Source organism: Euprymna scolopes, chromosome 36, assembly GCF_053919585.1.
Source record: "Euprymna scolopes isolate OS-2025 chromosome 36, ASM5391958v1, whole genome shotgun sequence".
In the NCBI taxonomy this organism is placed as follows: domain Eukaryota; kingdom Metazoa; phylum Mollusca; class Cephalopoda; order Sepiida; family Sepiolidae; genus Euprymna; species Euprymna scolopes.
Window position 1 is genome coordinate 4,071,397 of NC_136517.1, and position 26,904 is coordinate 4,098,300.

The following is a 26,904-nucleotide window of genomic DNA, read 5'->3' on the forward strand; positions in this document are numbered from 1 at the left end:
GACCATAATGAATAGAGAGGAAATCTGGCGATAACTGTTACATGTTACTGTTTTACATATGGCTTGTCTGGATATGAGGCAAGATTGACAAGATTTGGTCTTTTTCAAATGACTTTGTAACAAGTGATGTAACCCACTTTCCGGTTTACGACATCCGGTTGCGCATAAATATTAACTCATAACAACGTAAACAAATAAACACAAATTGCTTCTTTTGCAGATTTTGACCTGCGCACTGAAATATTAATGTTATTATTTCGAAATTATTATTTAACATGGGAAGAGTGGGGGTGTTTTGCAACTATTCTTTATTACAACTATACTGTCGCTATTCTCTTACAACTAAACAACTTTAACCTGTTGACAAATATAAGAACAATTGTAGTAAAGCCAAGACTACTACTACTACTACTACTACTAATCTCTATCCATCCCTTTTCCTACTCTCCTTCCTTCTTTTTTTATTTTTTGTTTACATTTCTAGATACAAAATAGTTGTGTGAGAACAGTGAATTTGTTGACACATTTACTAATCTGCTTCAATATTAGTTTTATTTTATTTTATCTATTTAGGTTTTATTTTTTTGTTTCAGGTTTTAAGTTTCTATAACTTGGTTGAAGGATTCCAATATGGGTTTTTCATTCTTATATTTCTCATCGGTAGGTTCATGTGCGTTTTTGTTGCTAAATGACTTTCGTCGGCGTTCGATTCGTAGGAAAATCATGTTTAATTTTCGATTTTTGAGCGATTATTCGGAAAAATAGGTAACTTTACACGAATAGGGAGGATTTTTTTTTTCATGTTTGAGTGATCCATCCGTGATTTTTCGTTTTAATATACTTTCATAGAAATGTTTCTGTTATGTCAAAAAAAAACATTTTCTTTACGTCACAAGTGGCACGCTCATACATGAATTCCATAGCTAATATAACATACTGACCCAACGGGTCACGGGTAGTCTAGTATATATATATATAAATATATATATATATATATATAAATGTTTAGAGGTACAGAATTTGTATATAGTTTTAAAAAAAGTAAATGGCGGAAGTTTCTCGAGAGCTCTTTCGGCTATCATCTCGTCAGGAGTAAATCGATAGCAACCTAAATAATATTGTAACGAAAATAAAGAGTTCTATTGGGGAACTTATTAAATGTGCCAAACGGCAAAAAGAAACATCAAACGCATTGTTTCTCTTTGGGGAACTTTGAATTTTTTCTCCCGCTTTTTTTTTTTTTTTTTTGCTCCCTCGTTGTGCCAATATTTTAATCGTTTTTAAACGTAAATAAATTTAATTAGTGTCCTTGTACGTTTGGCACATTTAATGAGTTCCTCAATAGAACTCTTTATTTTCGTTACAATATTATTTAGGTTGCTATCGATTTACTCCTGACGAGATGATAGCCGAAAGAGCTCTCGAGAAACTTCCGCCATTTACTTTTTTCAAAACTATATATATATATATATATATATATATATATATATGAGAAGCAACCTTTTTTCTTCTTTTTCCATCCACTTATGTGTATCTGTTTTTAATATTTTCCTGTCTCTGATTTTTATATTAACTTTTTACATGTTATACAAATGTTTCATTGTGTATATAGGTTGCCATCGCACAATGAAACATCTGTATAGCACTTATGTAAAAAGTTAATATAAAATTTGCCTATACTTAAAAAATTAAAATTTAAAAATAAAAATAAAATATAAAAATAAATATCATGATTTTAGGCTGATTTTGTGATAATTAGAATGTAATTCTACAATATATATGGGTCGACGGATTTCATTGGTTATCATGTGATAAATTTGAAGTTGATTAATCAGTTTCTGAGGATCTGAAAAAAAAACTCAGAAATCAAATGCCAGTGTCTATGATGCAGAACTGTTTGTTGTGTTCATTGGATTTAAATATTGGTAGTCATCACTTAACTTGCAAAGCTGCACAACTCCCCACTCAATATACTCCAATAAATTTGAGTCCTAATTCACGATAACCTCTTACATTTTTTTTTTAATCAAAGTTCTTATTTACTTATCTCCCCAACAACTGCAAAGTTAGACAAAAAGTCAGATTTTAAATACCAAGCACCCCAAAAGTGAACTCTTTGAATAAGAAAAAATAGTTAAATTGTTTGCTAAGAAGGATTTCTTCTTCCTGACTGAAGACAGAACAGGTACTATATTTTCATCCTAACCCAAACACTGGGAAGTGCAGATTATGTTAAATTATGAGAAAGTCCATTTGCAATAAAGACAAAATATTCAAAATCTAACGACAGAAGATTTGATATTAAATGCATGTAGTAATAGAAAAAAAAAATCTTTTTCATAGTTCAGATCTATTGGGAATCAATTTCCAAAACAAAATAAAGTTCAATATTCAAACTTTTAAATAATTATTTTTAAAATTGCAATCGATTTGCTATAAATAAAATTACATATCATAATGTGATTTTGTTTTTGTATCAAATCTAGATATTTTGGTTTTGTCCCAAATTTTCTGGGCATTCAACTTTTTGAGTTCCAAGTTTTGTCCCAAATTTTCTGGGCATTCAACTTTTTGAGTTCCAAGTTTTGTCCCAAATTTTCTCGGCATTCAACTTTTTGAGTTCCAAGTTTTGTCCCAAATTTTCTCGGCATTCAACTTTTTGAGTTCCAAGTTTTGTCCCAAATTTTCTCGGCATTCAACTTTTTGAGTTCCAAGTTTTGTCCCAAATTTTCTGGGCATTCAACTTTTTGAGTTCCAAGTTTTGTCCCAAATTTTCTCGGCATTCAACTTTTTGAGTTCCAAGTTTTGTCCCAAATTTTCTGGGCATTCAACTTTTTGAGTTCCAAGTTTTGTCCCAAATTTTCTCGGCATTCAACTTTTTGAGTTCCAAGTTTTGTCCCAAATTTTCTCGGCATTCAACTTTTTGAGTTCCAAGTTTTGTCCCAAATTTTCTGGGCATTCAACTTTTTGAGTTCCAAGTTTTGTCCCAAATTTTCTGGGCATTCAACTTTTTGAGTTCCAAGTTTTGTCCCAAATTTTCTCGGCATTCAACTTTTTGAGTTCCAAGTTTTGTCCCAAATTTTCTCGGCATTCAACTTTTTGAGTTCCAAGTTTTGTCCCAAATTTTCTCGGCATTCAACTTTTTGAGTTCCAAGTTTTGTCCCAAATTTTCTGGGCATTCAACTTTTTGAGTTCCAAGTTTTGTCCCAAATTTTCTCGGCATTCAACTTTTTGAGTTCCAAGTTTTGTCCCAAATTTTCTCGGCATTCAACTTTTTGAGTTCCAAGTTTTGTCCCAAATTTTCTCGGCATTCAACTTTTTGAGTTCCAAGTTTTGTCCCAAATTTTCTGGGCATTCAACTTTTTGAGTTCCAAGTTTTGTCCCAAATTTTCTCGGCATTCAACTTTTTGAGTTCCAAGTTTTGTCCCAAATTTTCTCGGCATTCAACTTTTTGAGTTCCAAGTTTTGTCCCAAATTTTCTGGGCATTCAACTTTTTGAGTTCCAAGTTTTGTCCCAAATTTTCTGGGCATTCAACTTTTTGAGTTCCAAGTTTTGTCCCAAATTTTCTGGGCATTCAACTTTTTGAGTGCCAAGTTTTGTCCCAAATTTTCTCGGCATTCAACTTTTTGAGTTCCAAGTTTTGTCCCAAATTTTCTGGGCATTCAACTTTTTGAGTTCCAAGTTTTGTCCCAAATTTTCTCGGCATTCAACTTTTTGAGTTCCAAGTTTTGTCCCAAATTTTCTCGGCATTCAACTTTTTGAGTTCCAAGTTTTGTCCCAAATTTTCTGGGCATTCAACTTTTTGAGTTCCAAGTTTTGTCCCAAATTTTCTGGGCATTCAACTTTTTGAGTTCCAAGTTTTGTCCCAAATTTTCTGGGCATTCAACTTTTTGAGTTCCAAGTTTTGTCCCAAATTTTCTCGGCATTCAACTTTTTGAGTTCCAAGTTTTGTCCCAAATTTTCTGGGCATTCAACTTTTTGAGTTCCAAGTTTTGTCCCAAATTTTCTCGGCATTCAACTTTTTGAGTTCCAAGTTTTGTCCCAAATTTTCTGGGCATTCAACTTTTTGAGTTCCAAGTTTTGTCCCAAATTTTCTCGGCATTCAACTTTTTGAGTTCCAAGTTTTGTCCCAAATTTTCTGGGCATTCAACTTTTTGAGTTCCAAGTTTTGTCCCAAATTTTCTGGGCATTCAACTTTTTGAGTTCCAAGTTTTGTCCCAAATTTTCTGGGCATTCAACTTTTTGAGTTCCAAGTTTTGTCCCAAATTTTCTGGGCATTCAACTTTTTGAGTTCCAAGTTTTGTCCCAAATTTTCTGGGCATTCAACTTTTTGAGTTCCAAGTTTTGTCCCAAATTTTCTCGGCATTCAACTTTTTGAGTTCCAAGTTTTGTCCCAAATTTTCTCGGCATTCAACTTTTTGAGTTCCAAGTTTTGTCCCAAATTTTCTGGGCATTCAACTTTTTGAGTTCCAAGTTTTGTCCCAAATTTTCTGGGAATTCAACTTTTTGAGTTCCAAGTTTTGTCCCAAATTTTCTCGGCATTCAACTTTTTGAGTTCCAAGTTTTGTCCCAAATTTTCTGGGCATTCAACTTTTTGAGTTCCAAGTTTTGTCCCAAATTTTCTGGGCATTCAACTTTTTGAGTTCCAAGTTTTGTCCCAAATTTTCTGGGCATTCAACTTTTTGAGTTCCAAGTTTTGTCCCAAATTTTCTGGGCATTCAACTTTTTGAGTTCCAAGTTTTGTCCCAAATTTTCTGGGCATTCAACTTTTTGAGTTCCAAGTTTTGTCCCAAATTTTCTCGGCATTCAACTTTTTGAGTTCCAAGTTTTGTCCCAAATTTTCTGGGCATTCAACTTTTTGAGTTCCAAGTTTTGTCCCAAATTTTCTGGGCATTCAACTTTTTGAGTTCCAAGTTTTGTCCCAAATTTTCTGGGCATTCAACTTTTTGAGTTCCAAGTTTTGTCCCAAATTTTCTGGGCATTCAACTTTTTGAGTTCCAAGTTTTGTCCCAAATTTTCTGGGCATTCAACTTTTTGAGTTCCAAGTTTTGTCCCAAATTTTCTGGGCATTCAACTTTTTGAGTTCCAAGTTTTGTCCCAAATTTTCTCGGCATTCAACTTTTTGAGTTCCAAGTTTTGTCCCAAATTTTCTCGGCATTCAACTTTTTGAGTTCCAAGTTTTGTCCCAAATTTTCTGGGCATTCAACTTTTTGAGTTCCAAGTTTTGTCCCAAATTTTCTCGGCATTCAACTTTTTGAGTTCCAAGTTTTGTCCCAAATTTTCTCGGCATTCAACTTTTTGAGTTCCAAGTTTTGTCCCAAATTTTCTGGGCATTCAACTTTTTGAGTTCCAAGTTTTGTCCCAAATTTTCTGGGCATTCAACTTTTTGAGTTCCAAGTTTTGTCCCAAATTTTCTGGGCATTCAACTTTTTGAGTTCCAAGTTTTGTCCCAAATTTTCTGGGCATTCAACTTTTTGAGTTCCAAGTTTTGTCCCAAATTTTCTGGGCATTCAACTTTTTGAGTTCCAAGTTTTGTCCCAAATTTTCTCGGCATTCAACTTTTTGAGTTCCAAGTTTTGTCCCAAATTTTCTGGGCATTCAACTTTTTGAGTTCCAAGTTTTGTCCCAAATTTTCTGGGCATTCAACTTTTTGAGTTCCAAGTTTTGTCCCAAATTTTCTGGGCATTCAACTTTTTGAGTTCCAAGTTTTGTCCCAAATTTTCTGGGCATTCAACTTTTTGAGTTCCAAGTTTTGTCCCAAATTTTCTGGGCATTCAACTTTTTGAGTTCCAAGTTTTGTCCCAAATTTTCTCGGCATTCAACTTTTTGAGTTCCAAGTTTTGTCCCAAATTTTCTGGGCATTCAACTTTTTGAGTTCCAAGTTTTGTCCCAAATTTTCTGGGCATTCAACTTTTTGAGTTCCAAGTTTTGTCCCAAATTTTCTCGGCATTCAACTTTTTGAGTTCCAAGTTTTGGCTTGCATTACCATCCTATCGCCATGGACAGTAATGTTGCTTATCTAAAATGTCTTTTTTTATGCCTTTATCTGACAACTATCTCTGAAAATGATTCATCTAATAACTTGAATTTTGTTCATACTAATAATTTTCTTCAGAAACTTTTTGCTTGAAATTAATATTAAATCACAGCATGATATGATGTATGATCTGCTATTTTATCTGTGTGTGTGTGTGTGTGTGTGTGTGTGAAAGTGTGAGTATGCAACTGGTTCAATACGGATGAACTCAAGTAATTTCTCAACTACTTTTATTAAAATCTTAACCTGTAGATCGACTGACTACCATTAAAACGATTTATTTATTTAAAAAAATCGATTTGGGATGTTAAGTAGGACGATTCCTGGAGTGAATGCAATATTATGGTGATTGAAGATTCTAGCTATGAAAATGATAGACAAATATTAGGTACAGTGACAAGGATGACAATAGATCTCCTTCCGAACACTTTTTTTAATGACCTTGTGCCTAATTTGTTTTGAGTAATGTATAATTCTTTTTAAATGAATATATTTTTCAACAATTAAAAAATGAAATAAAGCTAACAAATACAAAAACTGAACTTTTTATTAAGTAAGAAAGAAGTGAAGGGACTCCTTCCTGCATTCCCCTCTCTCTCATTCATGGGTCCTGGGAAGAAAGCTTTTTTATTTGGGGGGGTTGGGGGTATTATTCAGTTGTGATTAGAGATTCTGTTAAAAGGCACCATGAATTGAAATAAATACACTGAGGACATTGCGAAGCTTTTCTGTTATATTATTAAAATAAATGTCGAATTTAAAAAAAAAAAACAAAAAAACTAAACCTTTTTTCTCCGTTATTAATTTGAAATTCAAAATATTAAATTTCAAGTAAAACGAATGCAATCTACTTAATTGTCATGTCACAATAATGAACATATCCAAGAATTTAGAAAAAAATTAAGTAGAAAATTAATTATTAATGAAAACAGTTTTTGAAGACAATCAAAATTGAGTTTAGCAAAAAACTGGAGAATTCGACTTGTAACAAGGGAGGTAAATATTTACTGAAAACTGAAAATCTTAAGCCAATCTAGCAAAACTCAATTTTCGCTAATTTTCTTCAAAAATTACTTTCATTACTTATTAATTTTTTTACTTTCATTACTAATTAATTTTTTACTTTCATTACTAATTAATTTTTTACTTTCATTACTAATTAATTTTTTACTTTCATTACTAATTAATTTTTTACTTTCATTACTAATTAATTTTTTACTTTCATTACTAATTAATTTTTTACTTTCATTACTAATTAATTTTTTTACTTTCATTACTAATTAATTTTTTTACTTTCATTACTAATTAATTTTTTTACTTTCATTACTAATTATTTTTTTTACTTTCATTACTAATTAATTTTTTTACTTTCATTACTAATTATTTTTTTTACTTTCATTACTAATTAATTTTTTACTTTCATTACTAATTAATTTTTTTACTTTCATTACTAATTAATTTTTTTACTTTCATTACTAATTATTTTTTTTACTTTCATTACTAATTAATTTTTTTACTTTCATTACTAATTAATTTTTTTACTTTCATTACTAATTAATTTTTTTACTTTCATTACTAATTAATTTTTTTACTTTCATTACTAATTATTTTTTTTACTTTCATTACTAATTAATTTTTTTACTTTCATTACTAATTAATTTTTTTACTTTCATTACTAATTAATTTTTTTACTTTCATTACTAATTATTTTTTTTACTTTCATTACTAATTATTTTTTTTACTTTCATTACTAATTAATTTTTTTACTTTCATTACTAATTAATTTTTTTACTTTCATTACTAATTAATTTTTTTACTTTCATTACTAATTAATTTTTTTACTTTCATTACTAATTAATTTTTTTACTTTCATTACTAATTAATTTTTTTACTTTCATTACTAATTATTTTTTTTACTTTCATTACTAATTAATTTTTTTACTTTCATTACTAATTAATTTTTTTACTTTCATTACTAATTAATTTTTTTACTTTCATTACTAATTAATTTTTTTACTTTCATTACTAATTAATTTTTTTACTTTCATTACTAATTAATTTTTTTACTTTCATTACTAATTAATTTTTTTACTTTCATTACTAATTAATTTTTTTACTTTCATTACTAATTAATTTTTTACTTGATCATTTTTCCTATTATTTGGATAAGTTCATGATTGCAACCTAACAATGAAGTAGATATCGTGTGTGTGTGTGTGTGTGTGTGTGTGTGTGTGTGTGTGTATGCACTTTCCTGTATGTCCGCAAAAGGCTTTTTTGCCAGGCTTCTCAGTTGGTTTGCTTCTTCTTAAAACTTTTTATATTCTGTCTAAATGATAATATGTACAAGTTACAAAAAGGGGTCGCATGTGTATTTAATTTGCCTGACTTTCACGTGCTATTTTTTTCAGATTTTTCGATTGCCACGTGTTTCTTTCGCTTTTCAGTATAAAAAAGTGAATGATGGGGCGGGGGAAACAAAAACTGGCTTGCAGCGCAAATCGCGTCAAGGTCAAACATCACGCGACTAAACTTTCGAGCACCTGCTAATTTCACTTTACAAACGATAAATTAACACAGCTTTCACTTACTCTCCCCTTGTGGCCAAGATGGTTAGGTGTCTGCGTTTTTTTTTTCCCTTTCGTTACCACCTTTGCGTCAAGGCTTCGGTTCGAGCCTACCCCCTTTTTTTTTTTACACCTCCAAACACCCGACCAACGTTTTTTTTTTTTTTAACAGGGTTGTTTTGATCTAAACCCTCCCCCCAACACACACCTCCAAACACCCGGGCAACACCGGGTACCCCCCCCCCCGCTAGTATCTTATAAAAACCAATGTAATTTTGACTCCCTTTTCAATATCAATTCATTTTTGGTTTCATGAGATGTTATCCTTGAATTGTAATTCTACTGAAACATGTATGCACATATGTAACCAATAATGTTTGTATAATGAACAGACTATATACCAGCTCTGTGCTGCATTGATAATAATCACGCAAGTTTCATTAGATTTACATCTAAGAAATCAATCGATACAACTGGTATATAATTTTTTTTTTTTTTTTTTTAGAACAAAATGTCCAAAAGAAGCGTAATTTCTATTTATAAAATTATTTAATCAGATATGAAGATGATAAAGCATGATTTTTAAATTTTTAATAAAATAAACTTAATTTATTCAGTAAAAAATTTAGATGAAAAATATGAATAAAATTAAATTTACAAAAAATAATTTTTGGTAAAAAAAAGAAAAATTTAATAAAATAAAATCATTTAATTTATTCATTAAAAAATTTAGACGAAAAACATCATGAATAAAATTAAGTTTTAAAAAAAAGATTGGGGGGTAAAAAAAATTTTTTTTTTTTAATAATGCGACCAGCAAGCACATGTTTTCATCTATTATTTTCAAATATCATAGATTTGTACGTGTGCATACAAAAGTAAGCATAATTTATTAAATTTAAAACGAGTTATTCGTTCATTTAGAATAATTAAAATGTAATATGTAAGGACTAAACAAAAAATTTTAAATCCTATTTAAAAAAAAATATTTGATAAAAAAAAAAAAACAGCAGCGATAAAAAAAAACAAAATTAAAATGAAAGTAAAAAAAACATTGAAAAGGAACAACTAGTAAATAAGAACCAGTTAAACATACATCCATTCCCAGCACCATTACCGACACCACTTTTGACTAAAGAAGAAGAAAAGGTTTGGAAGCAGGGTAGGCCGGGAACTTTACAGCTTCTATAATTAATGTGTACTTAACATGTCATACCTTCATAACATTCAACAAGCTTTAACAAACATGCTGTCCACCCCCACCACCACTTTTGTTGAGAAAGTTTTTGTTGGTTTTTCTTTTTGATTTTTTTTAAATGAAGAAATAAATTTTTTACAACTGAAATCAAAAGTGAAGCAAAAATGCTGACAGAATAAAAAAAAAATTTATTTAACAGATTTGCATAAAATGAAGAAAAAGCTGACCAATTTAGACAAAATCCGATTGGATATATAATTTTCATTATTATATTTTTTTTAAAGGCGATATCAATGCATATTTTTAAAACAAAACTTGATAAGATGTTAGAGTCGTCATTATTCTATTTAAAAAATATTTTGGAAATTTTCAGGAATGGATAAATCAGATAAAACATTCAACTTTCTTTAAAAAGCGGAATTGACACAATGTGCCAAACCAAATATCTGGAAATAATATTAAAAAGGTGCTTATTTAGAATTCTACATAATTAAAAAAAATAAAAACACAAATCTTTATGATGTACATACCCATCAAGGAATGAAGAGGTTATATTCCAAAAATCATAAATTGATCAAGTAGTTTCTTAACAAAGAAAATCAAAATTTTATCATTTTTAGGGATTAAACATTTTCATTATTTTGAATACAAACAAAATCTCTGTAGTCAAATTGAATTGTTGCCCTTTAATTTTAACCACATTTTAATACAACACGGCGACTAGCGTCTCCCATTTCCACTCATCATAAAATTTTGATTTTGTAAGTTAAAAAAAAATACTTGATTAATTATATGACTTTTGGAACATGATGCCTTCATTCCGTCACAGGTACATATATCATAAATATTTGTTTGTATTTTGTGTATTTTTTTTTTAAATTAGTCAAATTCTAAACAAGAATCAGAAAAGAAAAAAAACAAAAATGATAAAACAAAAATGATAAAACAAAAATGATAAAACAAAAATGATAAAACAAAAATGATAAAACAAAATTGTCTCAATTGTTTGTGAAAAAGATTTTTTTTCTCCAAAAGTATTGTTCAATAAATTATAAAATTTATCACAAACCTTTTTTTTTTGCTTTGTTTTGTTTTCAAAATATACATTTTTTTCCAAATATAATGATGCCGATTTACATAATACTTTTAATCATATTTTTTTTTTTCAGACAACAGACAGACAGAAGCAAGTGTTAAAAGTTTCTACAGTGCACGAGGTCAAAAAATAAAATTTTAAAAAGAGCCAGGGTAACACATCCCCTAGCTGGACGTGATCGCCCTACCCAGCCTGTGGAAATATAAAGTCACTTACGGCCTTTCCTCAGATCGTCTGAACACAATAAAATAAACCAGGAAAACAGGTTTACGTAATTTATTATATGCAAACACACACAAATAAACAATTCAATATGTCAGAATTCTCCTTTGAAGAAGAGATTTATCTAAAATCAAAACTAAATACTAAAAAATATATTAATTATTATTGACTCTTTTCAATTTGGTTGTCATTTGAACTTTTCGGACAATATAACTTCCAACCCACTTTGACTGCATTCTTTCAAACTAGAGAATTTTTCTGTTTTTATTTTCTCATTATTTCGGTCTTGTTGCAAATGAATCATCCGACCAGATGTCAGATATTTACTTGCTAACTTATACATTCTGAGAGATTTTTTTTTTATACTCTAACCATCCCTTTAAATGCAACTGTTTGAATCTCTCTTGCACTTGGTTCACCGGATATATATGCCAGGTAGTTTTTGAATTTTTTTTTCTATCAGTTAAGTTGCTGTTATAATTAATAGAATCATAGAGATCTTCCTAAAATTCCAGTTTCTTTTCATGTCGTACATAAGATTTTGGTATTTTGGTTATCTTTCCCCTCTCAGCTTTGTTTCACCCGGCATCATTGGGGACACTAACTTCTACTAAGGTTGCTTCTTCCTCCTCCTTGTCCCATATCACCATGTCAGGTTTAATAGCTCAGTTTTCTATGCATGTAGTTGTACGAATTTCATAGTCATAGTGGATGGTGTAGGACTTATTATCAACTGGTCTTTCTGGTAAACATATTTTCTGTTGAATTTGAAGTTTCAAACTGTTCTCATCTTGCGTGTTAGTTTCATAACATTTCATCAATGTAATCTCTAACTTTCTTTGGGTGTATCTTGTTGAACTCTGGAATGTTTCTGTCAAACTTAGGAATCTGCATGGAATTTTGAATGAAACCTTTCATTTAGTTAATGGGGGTAACATGACTTGTTCTGTCAGCCAGAGGTCCTAAGTAATTCGCAAATGTATTTTTCCATCACCCACACTGAAGATTAAGCATTCAATCTTCAGGAGAATATCACTTTTATAATTGGATTTTTCCAAGTATTCTAACCATTGCACCACGGGTCCTTGCGGTTAGTATGGGTAACCGAAAAATATAATTGCAAATTACTTAGGACCTCTATAAAAATAATACGAATAGCAAATCCTTATCTCAAAAATGTAAAAACGTAAATCTTTTATTGAATCCATGAGGGAGGGGTAGATTGTTCTTGTTTCAACAGATATGATTAGGTAGATGGGTTGATTATTTATAGTTGAATTTGAAACACAGTAGAATTTGGAGACAGCTGATCTACTGAACCATAAGTAGAGAGTGAACTGGCTTAATATCAGAAAACATCTGCCGCCTGAACAGGGGAAAAGTAGCGTTAAATGAATAGAGAAAGGAGTTATCTTGAAAAAAATTCTAAAGTTTAAAAACTTTTGCACCCGAAGAAGGTTGGAAGTTACATGAGCCAAAGCGTGAAAATAAATCAACATAAGAATAATAATTTAAATTTTATAAATTGTTGATATTCATCTCCACAAATATATTAACATGTCAGTTATTTTTATTTTTTAAAATTATTTCATATTATCAACGTTTTCGAACAATATATATATATATATATATATACAGGGCTTTACATTGCGAGTGAAACAGTTGCATTTGCGAGTAATCTTTCAAAGTGGCGACTAGAAATAATGAAACGCTTATCTTTTGGCGATTGTATTTCTTTCACTTACAATCTTCCAAAGCTCACTACTGAGTGAAAAATATCTTTTCATCTTTTTATATATATATATATATATATATATATATATATATATATATATAACAAAGTTAAATTATTTAAACAATAAAGGTTTAATAGAACAATATATTCTTTTTTTAACGAAAGCTGTTTAAAAAATATCTGAAGAAATTAGAATGTTTATACCTTCAAGTATCAACATAAAATTTGTTGTATATTTAGAATTACACTTGTTAAAAAAAAAAATATCTTTATGATGTACATACTCGTCACAGAACAAAAATGTCATATTCTAAAAATCATATGCGTTTGGCTAGTAAACGAAAATATTTAGTTGTCAAAGGTCAACTAAAGATAAGTTTGTCCGTAGAGCCCTGATATATATATATATATGTGTGTGTGTGTGTGTGTGTGCATTATTAAAAATCCACTGAGCCCTTTTCATAGTGCTTGTACTTTCAGCATTTTACTTCTAATGCATCACTCAATAAATAACAGGTCAACTAATAAATAATAAATACTAGTTTTCAAATGGTATACATCAAAATCTCAGCCAAATCAGATTATTAGTTTTTTAAAGTGAAGCTACTATTGTAAATTATTTGAATTTCATATGGTAATAAAACATTGATTTTCTGATGAAAAAAAATACTATTCAAGCAAAGCAATGGCTTCATTAGTGTTATTCAGACTAATTCATCATATACATGAGTTTGGAGGTGGAATACTGACTTTAAATGTGATTGTACAGGTATAAATGATGGTGAACGCTCAAGTCACTCAAATTCTCAACTGTTACGGAAAACAAAAAAGTCTACAAACTCATTTTGAAATTGCATAAATTAGCAGAAGATTCAAAGATATCAGATGGCAGTTTATTCACCATTTTGCATGAATATTTGTCAATTCGAAGCTGTGTTCAATGAGACGTGTTGTGTTTACTCACAATTAAAAATAATAATTGTTTGCAGTTGTTTCGACAAAATGTTTTTGCATCGATATGTGACAATGAAACTTGGATTCACAATTCGAGAATCAAATGGGCATTTGAGAGCAGAAGGTGAAAGCCATTCAAAGCAATCAAAGATGCAAACATCAGCAGGCAAGGTTTTAGTCTCTGTATTTTGAGACGTGCAAGATATTTTGTTAATCGATTAACTTGCAAAACGAAGAACCACAAATTAAATATAGCATTATTAGTGCATTTGAAGGTAGAAAATGACAGAAAATGTGTTTTCATCAAAACAATACATCACAAGTTAATCACAACAATAATAAAACTACATGAATTGCAATTCGAATTGTTTCTACACTCAAACTATTCTCTAGATTTGGCTGTTTGTAAACCTCAAAAGAATGTCCAGAGAAAAATATTTGGATCAGATGAAGGAAAATGAGGCATATTTTGAAACCAAACGACATAATTTTTTTACAAAAAAAAGCATCAAATTGTTAAATTGGTTGAATCGGTGTATCACATTAAAGGCAGATGAATTGGTGTATCACATTTTGCGTAGAAGTAGTTGTTTTATTAGTTAGGACCACAACTTATTGAGTAATGTATTAACAAACAGAAAAGAAACACAGGCTACTCATTAAAAAAACATACCTGTCCATAGTAATTAGAAAATTAATAGAATCTTCATTACAAAAATCATGATAGTCTTCAAGTTTTGTAATTTTTTAAAATTTTGACTCATTTTGACATGACAGGTAAGTATGTAACAGTGATTTACCAAAACTACATTTTTTTTTAATACCATTATACAACACAAACACTTGTTTTTTTACTTTGTTATTTAAGCCCAGATTAAATTATGAAAAAAGATATAAAATATTTTCGTTTCAATTGTCAAAATTATTAACAAATATATTAACAAACAAGAAAACATTGAACAAATTAAAAGTTCAAACAAGGCAAACAAAAACAATTGTTTATTAGTGACCGAATAATTAAAACAGTAAATAAAATTGAAAAATATTAATAAATAAAAAAAAACATTTAAAAAAATAAATAAATAAATATAACTCAACTTTTCCAATTTCATAATCATATTTGATAGCTATGACAACAATTCTGATGTTGAAAAACGTGAAACTGCAGTAAACTATTAAAACGAGGTGCATTTTTTATTGAATTAATTTAGAATTCTTTTCAGATGAGTAATTTGTACTATTTATTTTTATCTTAATTATTTATTTCGGACTATTATCCTCATCTACTCTCTCTAGACACGCACACAAAACCAGACTGGTACATGGGAAATAACTGGGGAAAAAATATCAGTTACTGGAAAACAAACTCCATGATAGCATTAAAAGATGCGAGTAAAAACATTATACAAATTTTTCACGTTTAACTTTGATGTAATAGTTATAATACAATGATTCTTTGAAACACGTGTATATATGGATAATCGTTGTCAAGTGTTGATTTTTGTAGCTGGCTTATAATATTTAAATTTTTTTATGCCATATATTTATGATCTACTGAATTATAATATACTAGCGGGACCTGTGGAAATTCCACAGGGGACTCATTAATATGTAATATATTGATACTGGCATTCTGTAGATGTTCAGTGTAAATGGAGACGCTCTGATATTATTGTAGCTTTTTTGTTAACACTGCAAAAGTATTTATCTAAGCTAGCAGGACCGCCCGGCAATACCCAGTCGTAAAGTACGCTTAAATATGATATTTTAATTCTTTCAATGTTCTATCAATTTTTATATATTATAAAGTTGCGATTTCAAAAATAAAAAATATATCCATATGACTTGGGTGCATTAGCTTGAATCAAAACCGAAATAAAAACTGTGATAAAAATATAACTTGAGTTCCTTTAGCCATAATCGAAACAAAAACTTATGAAGAATTCTTGATGAAATTATTTATAAAAAAAAAATAGATGATTTAAGTGCCATCAGCTATATTCGAAACCAAAACCAAAACATATGAAAAATTCTTGATAAAATTATTTATTATAAGAAATGGAATTTCATAACAATTAAACGACATGGACGTAAGCGTGACACACCAAAGAACACACACGCTATCATATTTATTTATATATATATATATATATATATGCAGAGTGTTCCAAAATGATCTGACATATTTGTTGGTCAAATAAATTCATTAACAATAAATGAAAATTTTTTTTTTTTAATGTACGTAGAACAGCATTTTATTTGACATCGTCTTAAATATTAAATCAGGCAACTTTTTCCCATCATAACGCATGATTATAGACGTTCACAAAAGTTTTAAATAATTCGATGGATCATTTTAGATGAAATAGCAGCAATTTCAGAACAAATAGCTCGTTGTAATTGTTCAAGAGATCGAAGATGGTGACTGAATACTTTTGACTTCAAATATCCCAAGAAAAAAAAATCACAGGGGTTTAGATCAGACGATCTTGTGGGCCAAATAATATCACCGTGCAAAGAAATCAAATTCATTAGGGTATTCTAAAATTTAAAAAAATGCAAAAATACAGAAATAGAAATGAATTTTGACCTAATTAAAATAAAATGGCATTCTACGTATATTAAAAAAATAAAAATAGTTTCTTTATTTAATTGTTATTTAATCTGTTTTGGATCTACAAATATGTCAGTTCATTTTGGGACACACTGTATACAAGAACACAAATAAGAGAAATAATAATTTCTTTTAAAATGCAGAGAAAACAGTCGTGCTTAACTATAAACGTTTAAATGAAAACGTTTTTGCATAAATAATTCTGAATTGTGTATTAGCCACAGCTAAAGATGAATGTCCATAGTTACCGTGAATCGGCCTTGTGCTGATTGTAATAATCGAGTTCTGCTTCTTTTTGTTGCAACACTAATGTGGTCATCAGCTCTTCAGCTTGGTCACTCAATTTCTCAGGAATTTGAGCAGGAATATTGAGTTGGACTCCCGGCATCAAGAGGCACTCAGGACTTGTGGAACCAATATATTGCAGCAGCTAAAAAGAGTGACATTGGAAATCAAGATAATATATTGATTTTAATCAATAATCCATTTAAACTTTTAATCAAAAAAAGAAAGAAAAAAAATGATACTAGCAGGAAAACCCAGCATTACCTGGGATTGAATATTTGCCCCCAGTACATTTTTATTTTTTATATTTTCTAAAATTCAATTTTTGGAATGAAGCTGAGGGGTGTATATAAAATATTAATTAAAACAAATTTTGCTAAATTTAACCCTCCCTGAAGGCAAACTCTTTTGAAACTTAAATTTACTTATTACAAATATTACTTAATCATTCAATTAATTTAACTAAATTTTAAAAAAGTTATAATAAATTTGGTTAAAATAATATAGTTTCAATTTTTATCAATTTATTAAAAGTAAATAGCTTCCATAACTTTCAATCTTAATACATAAAGATTTGCTGACAGTTTAAATGCTTCCAAATTCTTTAAAAATTTTGAAAAGTTACAAAGTAATTAAGATTAGATTCATATGTTTTTTTTGTTTTTTTTTATTACATGTTCACCCCAAACAAGGCACATTGCCACTTTGATGTAGGGGGTTACTATCAGGGACCTAAGTTCCAGGGGTACTATGTAGGGAGTTTAGCAGCAAGATGTCTGTTCACATTACACTTGAACTTCTGCATGTCAGTACAGTTGGGGAAGCAGGAAACTGAAAGAGAATTCCAAAGTCTTGCAGTTCTGGGGAAGGAGCTATTAGAGTAAAAGGCTTTCTTACATCTAGGGATCTCGACAGTGTAGGGGTGAGACTTCGTTGCTTGTCAGGTTTCGTCGAGGGGGTACAAGGGCTTGTAGTTCGTCAGAGCATCCACCATTAAAATACTTGTAAAACAGGCAGAGGGATGCAACATTTCGCTGATGGAACAGGGGCTGAAGTTTAGATAACAGTTCAGGACCTGTTAGGTTGGTGACTCTCTTGAATCCTGTCCAAGAGCGAGAGACTAGTAGCAGATGCACTTGCCCAAATTTGACAACAATACTCCATACATGGGCAAATGGTGGCTTTATAGAGGTTCAGGACACTTTCAAGCATAAGTAACTTTCTAGCATGATAGAAAGAGCCCACCTTCTTTGCAGCAGCCTTAGCAATGATCTCAATGTATCTATTCCAACTCCTGTTTCCTGTGAATGTTAAGCCAAGGAGCTTTAACAAAGTGCTTTCAGGTAAAGTATTTCTAACCATGGATATTGGTGGTTCATAAGGTTTCATGGAATTATTAAAGGAAATGAGCTTTGTGTTTGCAGCGTTGAACATTACCATCCATTTTTGACCCCATTCTACTACAGACTGAAGGTCTTCTCTAAGGTTTCGGCCATTACCTTAGATATGTGCTCATTAGTTTTTCCCCATGTGTGTCTGCTATAGTCGGCAAATATACCCATCTCAGAGACAATTTTATCAGGTAAGTCATTTATGAATATCAGAAATAACAAAGGTCTAAGAATCGATCCCTGAGGCACACCCGCATTTATATTAAATTTTTTTAACATAAGCACATCGAGGGCAACCTGGATTCTTCTCTCATTTAAGAAGGATCTAATTATGCTAAGCATTCGTCCAGTAATACCATAGGATTTTATTTTCATGAGAAGACCATCATGCCATACCCATTCAAAAGCCTTAGATATATCTAGGGCTACTTGTCCTCGCATCCCCTGCCTTATCTAGTGCTAGGTTTAAACGTCCAGAGATTACTCCAGTAAAACGGGCTTGCCTAAATCCATATTGGTGGTCAGAGAAGTTTAGCAGCTGTAAGGTGGTGGACTAGAGCTTGATTAATTAAGGCCTCAAATATTTTGGCAAAAAGGGGGAGGAGGTTAATGGGGCGATAATTTAATGGGTCAGTTCGTTCGCCAGAGATTTTTTAAACTTGTACCACAGAATCAGTTTTCCAACAGCCAGGAAAGCAAGATTCGTTAAGGCATTTGTTAAAGAGTTTAGAGAGAACTGAAGCAACCTCAGTGGAGCATTTTTTGCATAGCACAGCCGGGATGAGGTACAAGCACTTGTACCTCCTCAACATGAATACCCCGACAAACCGGACAAGCAGCCAAATCCCACCCCTTTACAGTAGAGATCCCTAGGTGTAAGAAGGCCTTCTACTCCAATAGTTTCTTCCCCAGAACTGCTAGACTTTGGAACTCCCTTCCAGGATTCTGCTTTCCCAACTGTACTGACATGCAGAAGTTCAATTGTAATGTGAACAGACATCTTGCTACTCATCTCTCTTCATAATATGCCTGCAACTTATGTCTGCGATAGTAACCCCCTCCCCACTTCAAAGTGACACTATGCCTTGTTTGGGGTGAAAATTGAATAAAAAAAAATAAATAAAAAGTCCACATGCTTTTGAGGTGTCTAGGTTTTTTATAATATCATGTACTTGGGAGGCGTGATCTTCAGATCATCTAGCATGGTTTCTGTCTGCAGAGGAAAATCAGGGAAGGAATGGTTTGCTGAGTCCAAGGTAGAGTTTGAGGTAAACTGACAGGCAAGCATGTTAACTTTCTCAGTTGCTGTGCAAACAATCTCATGATTGTTGGATAGTGGGGGTATGAATCAAATCTTGTGACAACTTTGTGTGTGTGTGTGTGTGTATGTGTGTGTATATATATATATATATGTGTGTGTATATATATATATATATATATATATATATATATATATATATATATATATATAGAGAGAGAGAGAGAGAGAGAGAGACAGACAGACAGACAGAGAGAATATAAAGCTCTAACGAATGTATTATCTATAAAAGTGAGACTGTGTGAGGACATTTTTCAACCTATATATTCAACAAATACCTAGACTTGAAATTTGGTATATAGGGTATTCAGACATGTGAAAAGTTTTATATTCAATTTTCATCTATAAGAAAGAGCTGCTAAGGAGTAAAAATTTTTAAATTGGTACATGGGAGGGGGGTCATCAGATTTTTATCTGTTTGCCAACTTTTTCATGAATGCACATGCGTGAATCATTCATGTGACAGATTACTTATGTTAATAAGTAGATTTGAAAACACTTAAAAGATCATGTCAAGCTGGCCTAATAGTTATCATACTTGACTCACTGTCTTTAGGTTTTGTTTTCGATCTCAGTTCAAGTATTTTTTTTTTTTACTTTACAAGAAGTAAACTGTTTAAAAAAAAATACTTGCATGCACGTCTCAGTTTCTTTCCATATTTTAAGGGAATTTAATGTTCCATTTAATGCCTACATTTTTATTTTTTTTATCATAAAAAATCTGCATTAATCAAAATATAATATTAATGCATATTTTACGACCGAGCAACGCCGCACGGCCTGTTAGTAATTCACTAAAGTTTTCCTGTTAAAAATGAATTATTTTTTAACAAATCTATCAAAAATAAAGTTAAATGTTAGACCATAAAAATATGACATCGTCAGCATTTCTGGTAAAAAAAATCCAGTTATGATAGAATGTGAGTATTGGTTAAAATTGTGACATATTATCGTCAGATATAGAAATGAATCTACATTATAGAGAGCAGTTTGAAAAAATACTTATATTCTTTTTAGTGGCTTTCGTTTAAACTTTTAATCAAATTCATCTACATGTTTTGTCTCATATAAAGACCATGGAGAAAAAAACGTTTTATTTTATTATTGATAGAAAAATTATTATAATAAAATAAATAAAATAAAAAATAGATAAATTTTTTAAATTATGTCACCATTGCTGGTAGGTTCGGGCCACACATGACGGTTGCTAAGTGATCAACACAGACTGACAACCAGAGTTTACCAAGTTCAAATCCTGCTTGATCTACAGAAACACTTTCACTTAGTGATGTCGGCAACTTTCATGTGGTCCCTCCTGTAAGTATCCAATATCTTTCCAGAATTACAACACGAGAGATGTCAGGGATATGAATACCAACAATCCTTTGACTCATTCAGACTAAATGAACAATGCACAACAACAGCACTGCCACTGCTGGTAGGATCTGACTATTTTGATTAATATCATGAATTTTTCAAATCTCTTTAAACATAATCATAAAACACTTGCCAAATCCACTTGTAAATAAAATTAAAAACAACGTTAATATTCATACAAAGACCAAAAAAAAAAAAAAATTAACTTTCTTACATCATCCAAATTATCAGTGTTTGGGCGGTCTCCTTGCGGCAATTCGCAGGAGGAGGAGTGCTGGGGAGGATTTGAAGCATTTTTCTGGTTATCACAGTTCTGCTGTCTGACAATTGGTTTCTGTTCACTGGACGACGTTGATGGAAATTGTACAGTGCTAATTGGGTTATCCACAACAGGGGAGACAACTGTGCAAGAAAAAAAAGCAGAAATGATCAAAATTACAAAGTTATAATACATCAAATTACAAATAACAACAAAAGATAATTTTATAAAAAGTTTGTTACATGATGAGATACATCTGTAGAATGTTTTTATCTTGAAAAATTTTATTTTCAGCATGAAAAATTAGTGCTTGCATATAATGGGGATCTTTTAAACCAACACATTTCAGGTGAAAACATTACGTACTTGTGTGTCATGGTGAAATGCATATAAATTCCAAAAATTATTGAAATATGATCCAGTACTAAATGTATTTTTAACAAAAATTCATCCGCTATTATGTTCTGTTTACTAACCTTTAATTTAAGTTAAGGGAGATAAGTCAGTTTTGTCCCGACAACAGTTCCACATTAAAAAATACAATAAAACTTCATAAATTCTATTTTTACTTGTATTTATTTTTCTAATTGATCATTTTTAGTAATATTTTGGAATTTATACTAATTTTGGCAGAACATATAAACATAAAGAGCAAAAATCTGTTTAAAATGTATGTATGTTTGTACATCAGCCTAAAACTTCTGACGGACACGTTGGAACATAACGAAACCGGTATCGTTTTAAACCTTGAACTTTCGGACAACAAATATTGAAAAATTGGCCTATTCCTTCCCCATTAATTCCTTCGCCTTCAACGGGCCACTTTTCTCCAAGGAGAGGTAACTTTTTTTTGCCAATATTTTTGAAAGTCATCCACTCTTTTTGATTGACTAGCCTTATTTTAACGTTTGTCACTTCCGGTTTTGCGATGGCCGCAGCAGCAAAAACGTCATGTTTTTTTTTTCAGATTCTTTTCCTCCTTCGTGGTACGGATTTGAACTTGTCTGCCTACTACCATTTTTTCTTTTTTTTTTTTTTCACCAAACACCTCTAAACACCCGAGCAACGCTGGGCATCCAATCCAGGCTAGTGTTGATTTAAAAAACCAATCTACAGAAGAAGTGAAAAATATAAGAAAATTTCTCCAAATCTTTGAGCAACTTACTGTTTTTATTTGACGGAGTTGATCCTTTTTGACACCACGGTGGCCCATACAAAACCGAATTCTCCCAGCAGTATTTCCCACACAAGTCTCTTATGATTACCCGACATACTGTCTTAGCAGTTGTTAGTCCAGCAGTCACACCACCTCCAGGAATATCTTGCTGAAAAAACAAATTAAATGTATTTTAAGAATTTTGTGCGCCTGTTTTGTTTTTTTTTTTCATTTGTAACATTACAAAATTTCCGTTATGATATATGAAATAAAAAGAAAATAAGACATCCATTTTTTTTTTTGTTGTTGATTAAATCTAACAAGAATACAATTTTTTTTTCTTCTTTCTTAATTTAAAGTCCTTTTTGGTACTGATCCAGAACCTGACCTAATGCTGTGCTGGCATTTTTCAACAATTTACTGTAAGCATCCAGAAAAGTTGCTGAAAAAAGCCAACACTTAATACTTAAAATACTACTTAAATGAGAAATTCAAAATGCTGAAAACAAAATTTAAAAAAAAAAAAAATTATTTCTTTTTGTGTTAAGACAAAATCATAAAAATGATAAACAATTTTTTTCATGGAAATTATCTTTTTGGTTTTTTTATTTTTCAAGAAAATTTTCAAAAAAGTGCTTTTTTTGTAACAATGAAAACAATTTTTTTATTAAAACTATGATCAACTTGTTTGTTACACTCACTGTATAACAAAATATCATCATACACACTCACCGTATAACAAAATATCATCATACACACTCACCGTATAACAAAATATCATCATACACACTCACCGTATAACAAAATATCATCATACACACTCACCGTATAACAAAATATCATCATACACACTCACCGTATAACAAAATATCATCATACACACTCACCGTATAACAAAATATCATCATACACACTCACCGTATAACAAAATATCATCATACACACTCACCGTATAACAAAATATCATCATACACACTCACCGTATAACAAAATATCATCATACACACTCACCGTATAACAAAATATCATCATACACACTCACCGTATAACAAAATATCATCATACACACTCACCGTATAACAAAATATCATCATACACACTCACCGTATAACAAAATATCATCATACACACTCACCGTATAACAAAATATCATCATACACACTCACCGTATAACAAAATATCATCATAAAAAAAAAATAGTGTTTTTTTTTTATTTAACTTTTTTTTTTGTCAACTCATAATTTTATTTTTTTTTAAACAAAAATATCAAGTTTACATTTGATCTCCTGGCATTTTTTTTTATCATATTGCAAAGTACACTTTTCATCTCCATTTTCGTACTTAAAAAAGCAATCAGTTTCTTCCAGATGTTTATTTTGGTCTAAAATATGTCTGCATCTGCCATTTTCTTTGATGGAAGGAATTCTATCGCAAAAAATATAATTTCTAAGAATACTTCCATCTTCGTCGATAATTTGCAATTAATAAACTGATATACTTTTCTTAGAACCACATGTTTTATCAATTAATTAATTTTTCTATAAATAAATATTTTGTAAACAATAGATCATATTTAATCCATAGATGGGACTCAGATACCGCCAATCTGGGAGTCATGGCAACTAAAAGATAACATTACGTTCCATCACAGATGCAGTTTAATCTGATAGTAATATGGGACAAGAGAAAAAAGCCACCTTAGTAGAAGATAGTGTTCCCAACGATGCTTAGTTAAACAGAGCCGAGAGGAAAACGATAAATTAGAACAAAACAAGAAAATTGAGGAAAAAAAAAAAAAAAAAAAAATGGGGGGTGGGGTAGCTCTGCAAAGAAATGTGATCTACCATTTTGTGTACATTTTTCTTGAAAAAGATCTTTAGAAAAAACAAAACAATTTTCTGTAGATAATTAATATGAAATATTTGAATGAAAAAAAAAAAAAAAGCATACGTTTGCTATTTTACATATGCTTATATTCTTACCATTGCTGGAAGCTCTACGAATGATATCAATGACTGGTGGTTAAGTACAAAGAACTGGAAAGGAAAAGAAAGAAAAAAGTTATTAAAGAATGTAAAGGTTTTCAATATAAACAAGAGTTTTATATCATTAAGTCTCTTTCGGGATTGTTTCTTTTAATTAATAGTCATGTTTCAACTTTTAATTTAAAAAAAATTAAAAAAGAAAAATAAATTATATTATAATGAATTTTGGATCAAATTCATGCCAGTATAATCATTTGCAGTTCTAATGTAATATTTCCGTAAATGCTATGAACATCCTCCTCTAAAAATAAAATGTATGGAAAAAAAAAATCTATAAAAAAGTTATAGGAAACGAGGTTAGTAGAAAGACAATGGGAAGAGGAAGTGTTCAATTCAATCCACAGGTTTGGAATAAGTGAAAACAAAATATGGCAGCACAAAGAGAAGGAAGGTGCAAACTAAAGAAATGGAAAGATGAACTATCTTCCGTAACATTTTCAATAAAAGGGTCAGTCGCTGCCAAATTACACTAAGGTAGGCTGCACAATTCAGGCATTTTCAAAGGACAACTTTAATCTTTATTAAACAAATAAATTTTTTTAAAATTGACATATTTATTCAAATAATACTATATAATCACTAGGGCTATGACAACATATTGTTTTGACTCGAGTATATATCCGATACAGTTAATCAACTGAGAACCACATTACTCCATATAAAAGCATATAAGATATCAATGGATATGCACTCAAAAGTAAAAACAATGAAAATATGCTGTTGTCCTAGCTCTAGTAATCATGTTTGAGGACGATAAAAGTAATATAAGCAACAATAAGTCATAAACAAATGGGTCAGAGTGAGAGGGAGAGCACACCCCAGATTTCCCCAAACCTCCTATCTCCTTTCGTTGCTTACCTGAACGTTTTCTGCCTGAAAGATTTCTGGTCTCAAGTCATTGTCGAGAAAATCTGGAAGGTCATGATGTTCTTGTACGCAGCTGCTTAGCTTGGCGGCACCATCACCCATCGGAAAATGACCAAAATGATTTACTAGATGGGTCATCAACTAGACAGAAAAAAGAAACATAAATATAAGGTTTCAGAATTTTTGAGATGAGGATTTAGATCATTCGGACTACCGTTTTCATCTTGGAGGTTATTTTTACAACATATAAAAATACACAACCAACAAACAAATGAAACAATACACAACAAACAAACAAATGAAACAATACACAACAAACAAACAAATGAAACAATACACAACAAACAAACAAATGAAACAATACACAACAAACAAATGAAACAATACACAACAAACAAATGAAACAATACACAACAAACAAACAAATGAAACAATACACAACAAACAAACAAATGAAACAATACACAACAAACAAACAAATGAAACAACACACAACAAACAAACAAATGAAACAATACACAACCAACAAACAAATGAAACAATACACAACCAACAAATAAATGAAACAATACACAACCAACAAATAAATGAAATAATACACAACCAACAAATAAATGAAACAATACACAACCAACAAATAAATGAAACAATACACAACCAACAAATAAATGAAACAATACACAACCAACAAACAAATGAAACAATACACAACCAACAAAGAAATGAAAATATACACAACCAACAAACAAATGAAACAATACACAACAAACAAACAAATGAAACAATACACAACAAACAAATAAATGAAACAATACACAACCAACAAATAAATGAAATAAATATAATTTTTATATTTCTAGCAGTCCATTTTTTGTTTTAATAACAAAAGTGTCATACTCATACACTTCTATAAATACATTAAAAAATCTTGAGATGCAATTTTATGATTAAAAATGTATTTTGTTTTACCTATTTTTTTTTAATCTTTGTTTAAAAATATTTATTAAAAATAGATGTCAGTATTATGGATAAACAGAACTATCTTAGTAGATGAAACGAGTTTGGTCTGATAAAACCAGAAGGATTGTAAAACTTTGATATATCAACATCTATAATATAAAAGCAAAAATGTGTGTGTGCATTTTTTCGTATGTATTTCAATGACTTTTATGTTACAAAATTCGTGCTGTGATTTCATTTCTCTACTACTACGGTGTGATGTTTAACCTAGAAAACGTTCACATTCGTTTAACCATCTGCTTCTTTTAAACGTTTATTTTCAGCTATTCTCAATTCCCTGCCCTTGTAGCATCATAGTAAGTCATAAGGCTATTCGCCTCAAGGCTTTGTGTTCGAGCCTACATCCCTCCCAAGAGAAATTTTTTTTTCCATCCGGGCAACGCCGGGCACCCCCGCTAGTCTATAAGATAAAAGCGAAAATGTGTGTGTGTATGTATGCATTAGGCTTTTTTTCGATGAGGGGGTCGGGGGGGGGTCACTCTTTCTTAGAACTTATATACTGTCTAGATTGTAATACCAACAATTTTCGAATGCACATCGCGTCTACATTTATTTTCATCCACTTATCGGGAGTTGCTTTTTCCCAACATCTTGTCGTAAGTAAAGCTTAACTGGCTTGAAGCCAAAGTTAACTGTGTCATTTCATTATGGCATGATGTTTGACCTCATTAAATTTACGCACCCGTGTGAACTCATTCACTTAACTTTTTAATCGCTAAATTTAAACGTCTTTCATTTCCTTTATTGCTGTAGCGCAACGGT

General features: G+C 30.7%; 1 protein-coding gene across 14 annotated transcripts in view; it reads right to left on the reverse strand.

Annotated features, from left to right (window-relative positions):
• Positions 1–26,904, reverse strand: part of LOC145260287 (ral GTPase-activating protein subunit alpha-1-like) — a 476,501-nt gene that overhangs the window by 220,487 nt on the left and 229,110 nt on the right. For 9 of the 14 annotated variants that reach the window (XM_080118139.1, XM_080118137.1, XM_080118136.1 and 6 more), the window contains 6 exons: positions 25,114–25,263; positions 24,193–24,246; positions 22,220–22,379; positions 21,010–21,197; positions 16,673–16,854; positions 11,116–11,133 (listed from right to left, as the gene is read on the reverse strand). In XM_080118139.1, coding sequence (XP_079974265.1) covers positions 11,116–11,133; positions 16,673–16,854; positions 21,010–21,197; positions 22,220–22,379; positions 24,193–24,246; positions 25,114–25,263 — 752 coding nt within the window. The remainder of the gene's footprint in view (positions 1–11,115; positions 11,134–16,672; positions 16,855–21,009; positions 21,198–22,219; positions 22,380–24,192; positions 24,247–25,113; positions 25,264–26,904) is intronic. The other 5 variants (XM_080118140.1, XM_080118128.1, XM_080118135.1 and 2 more) reach the window with 1 other exon arrangement.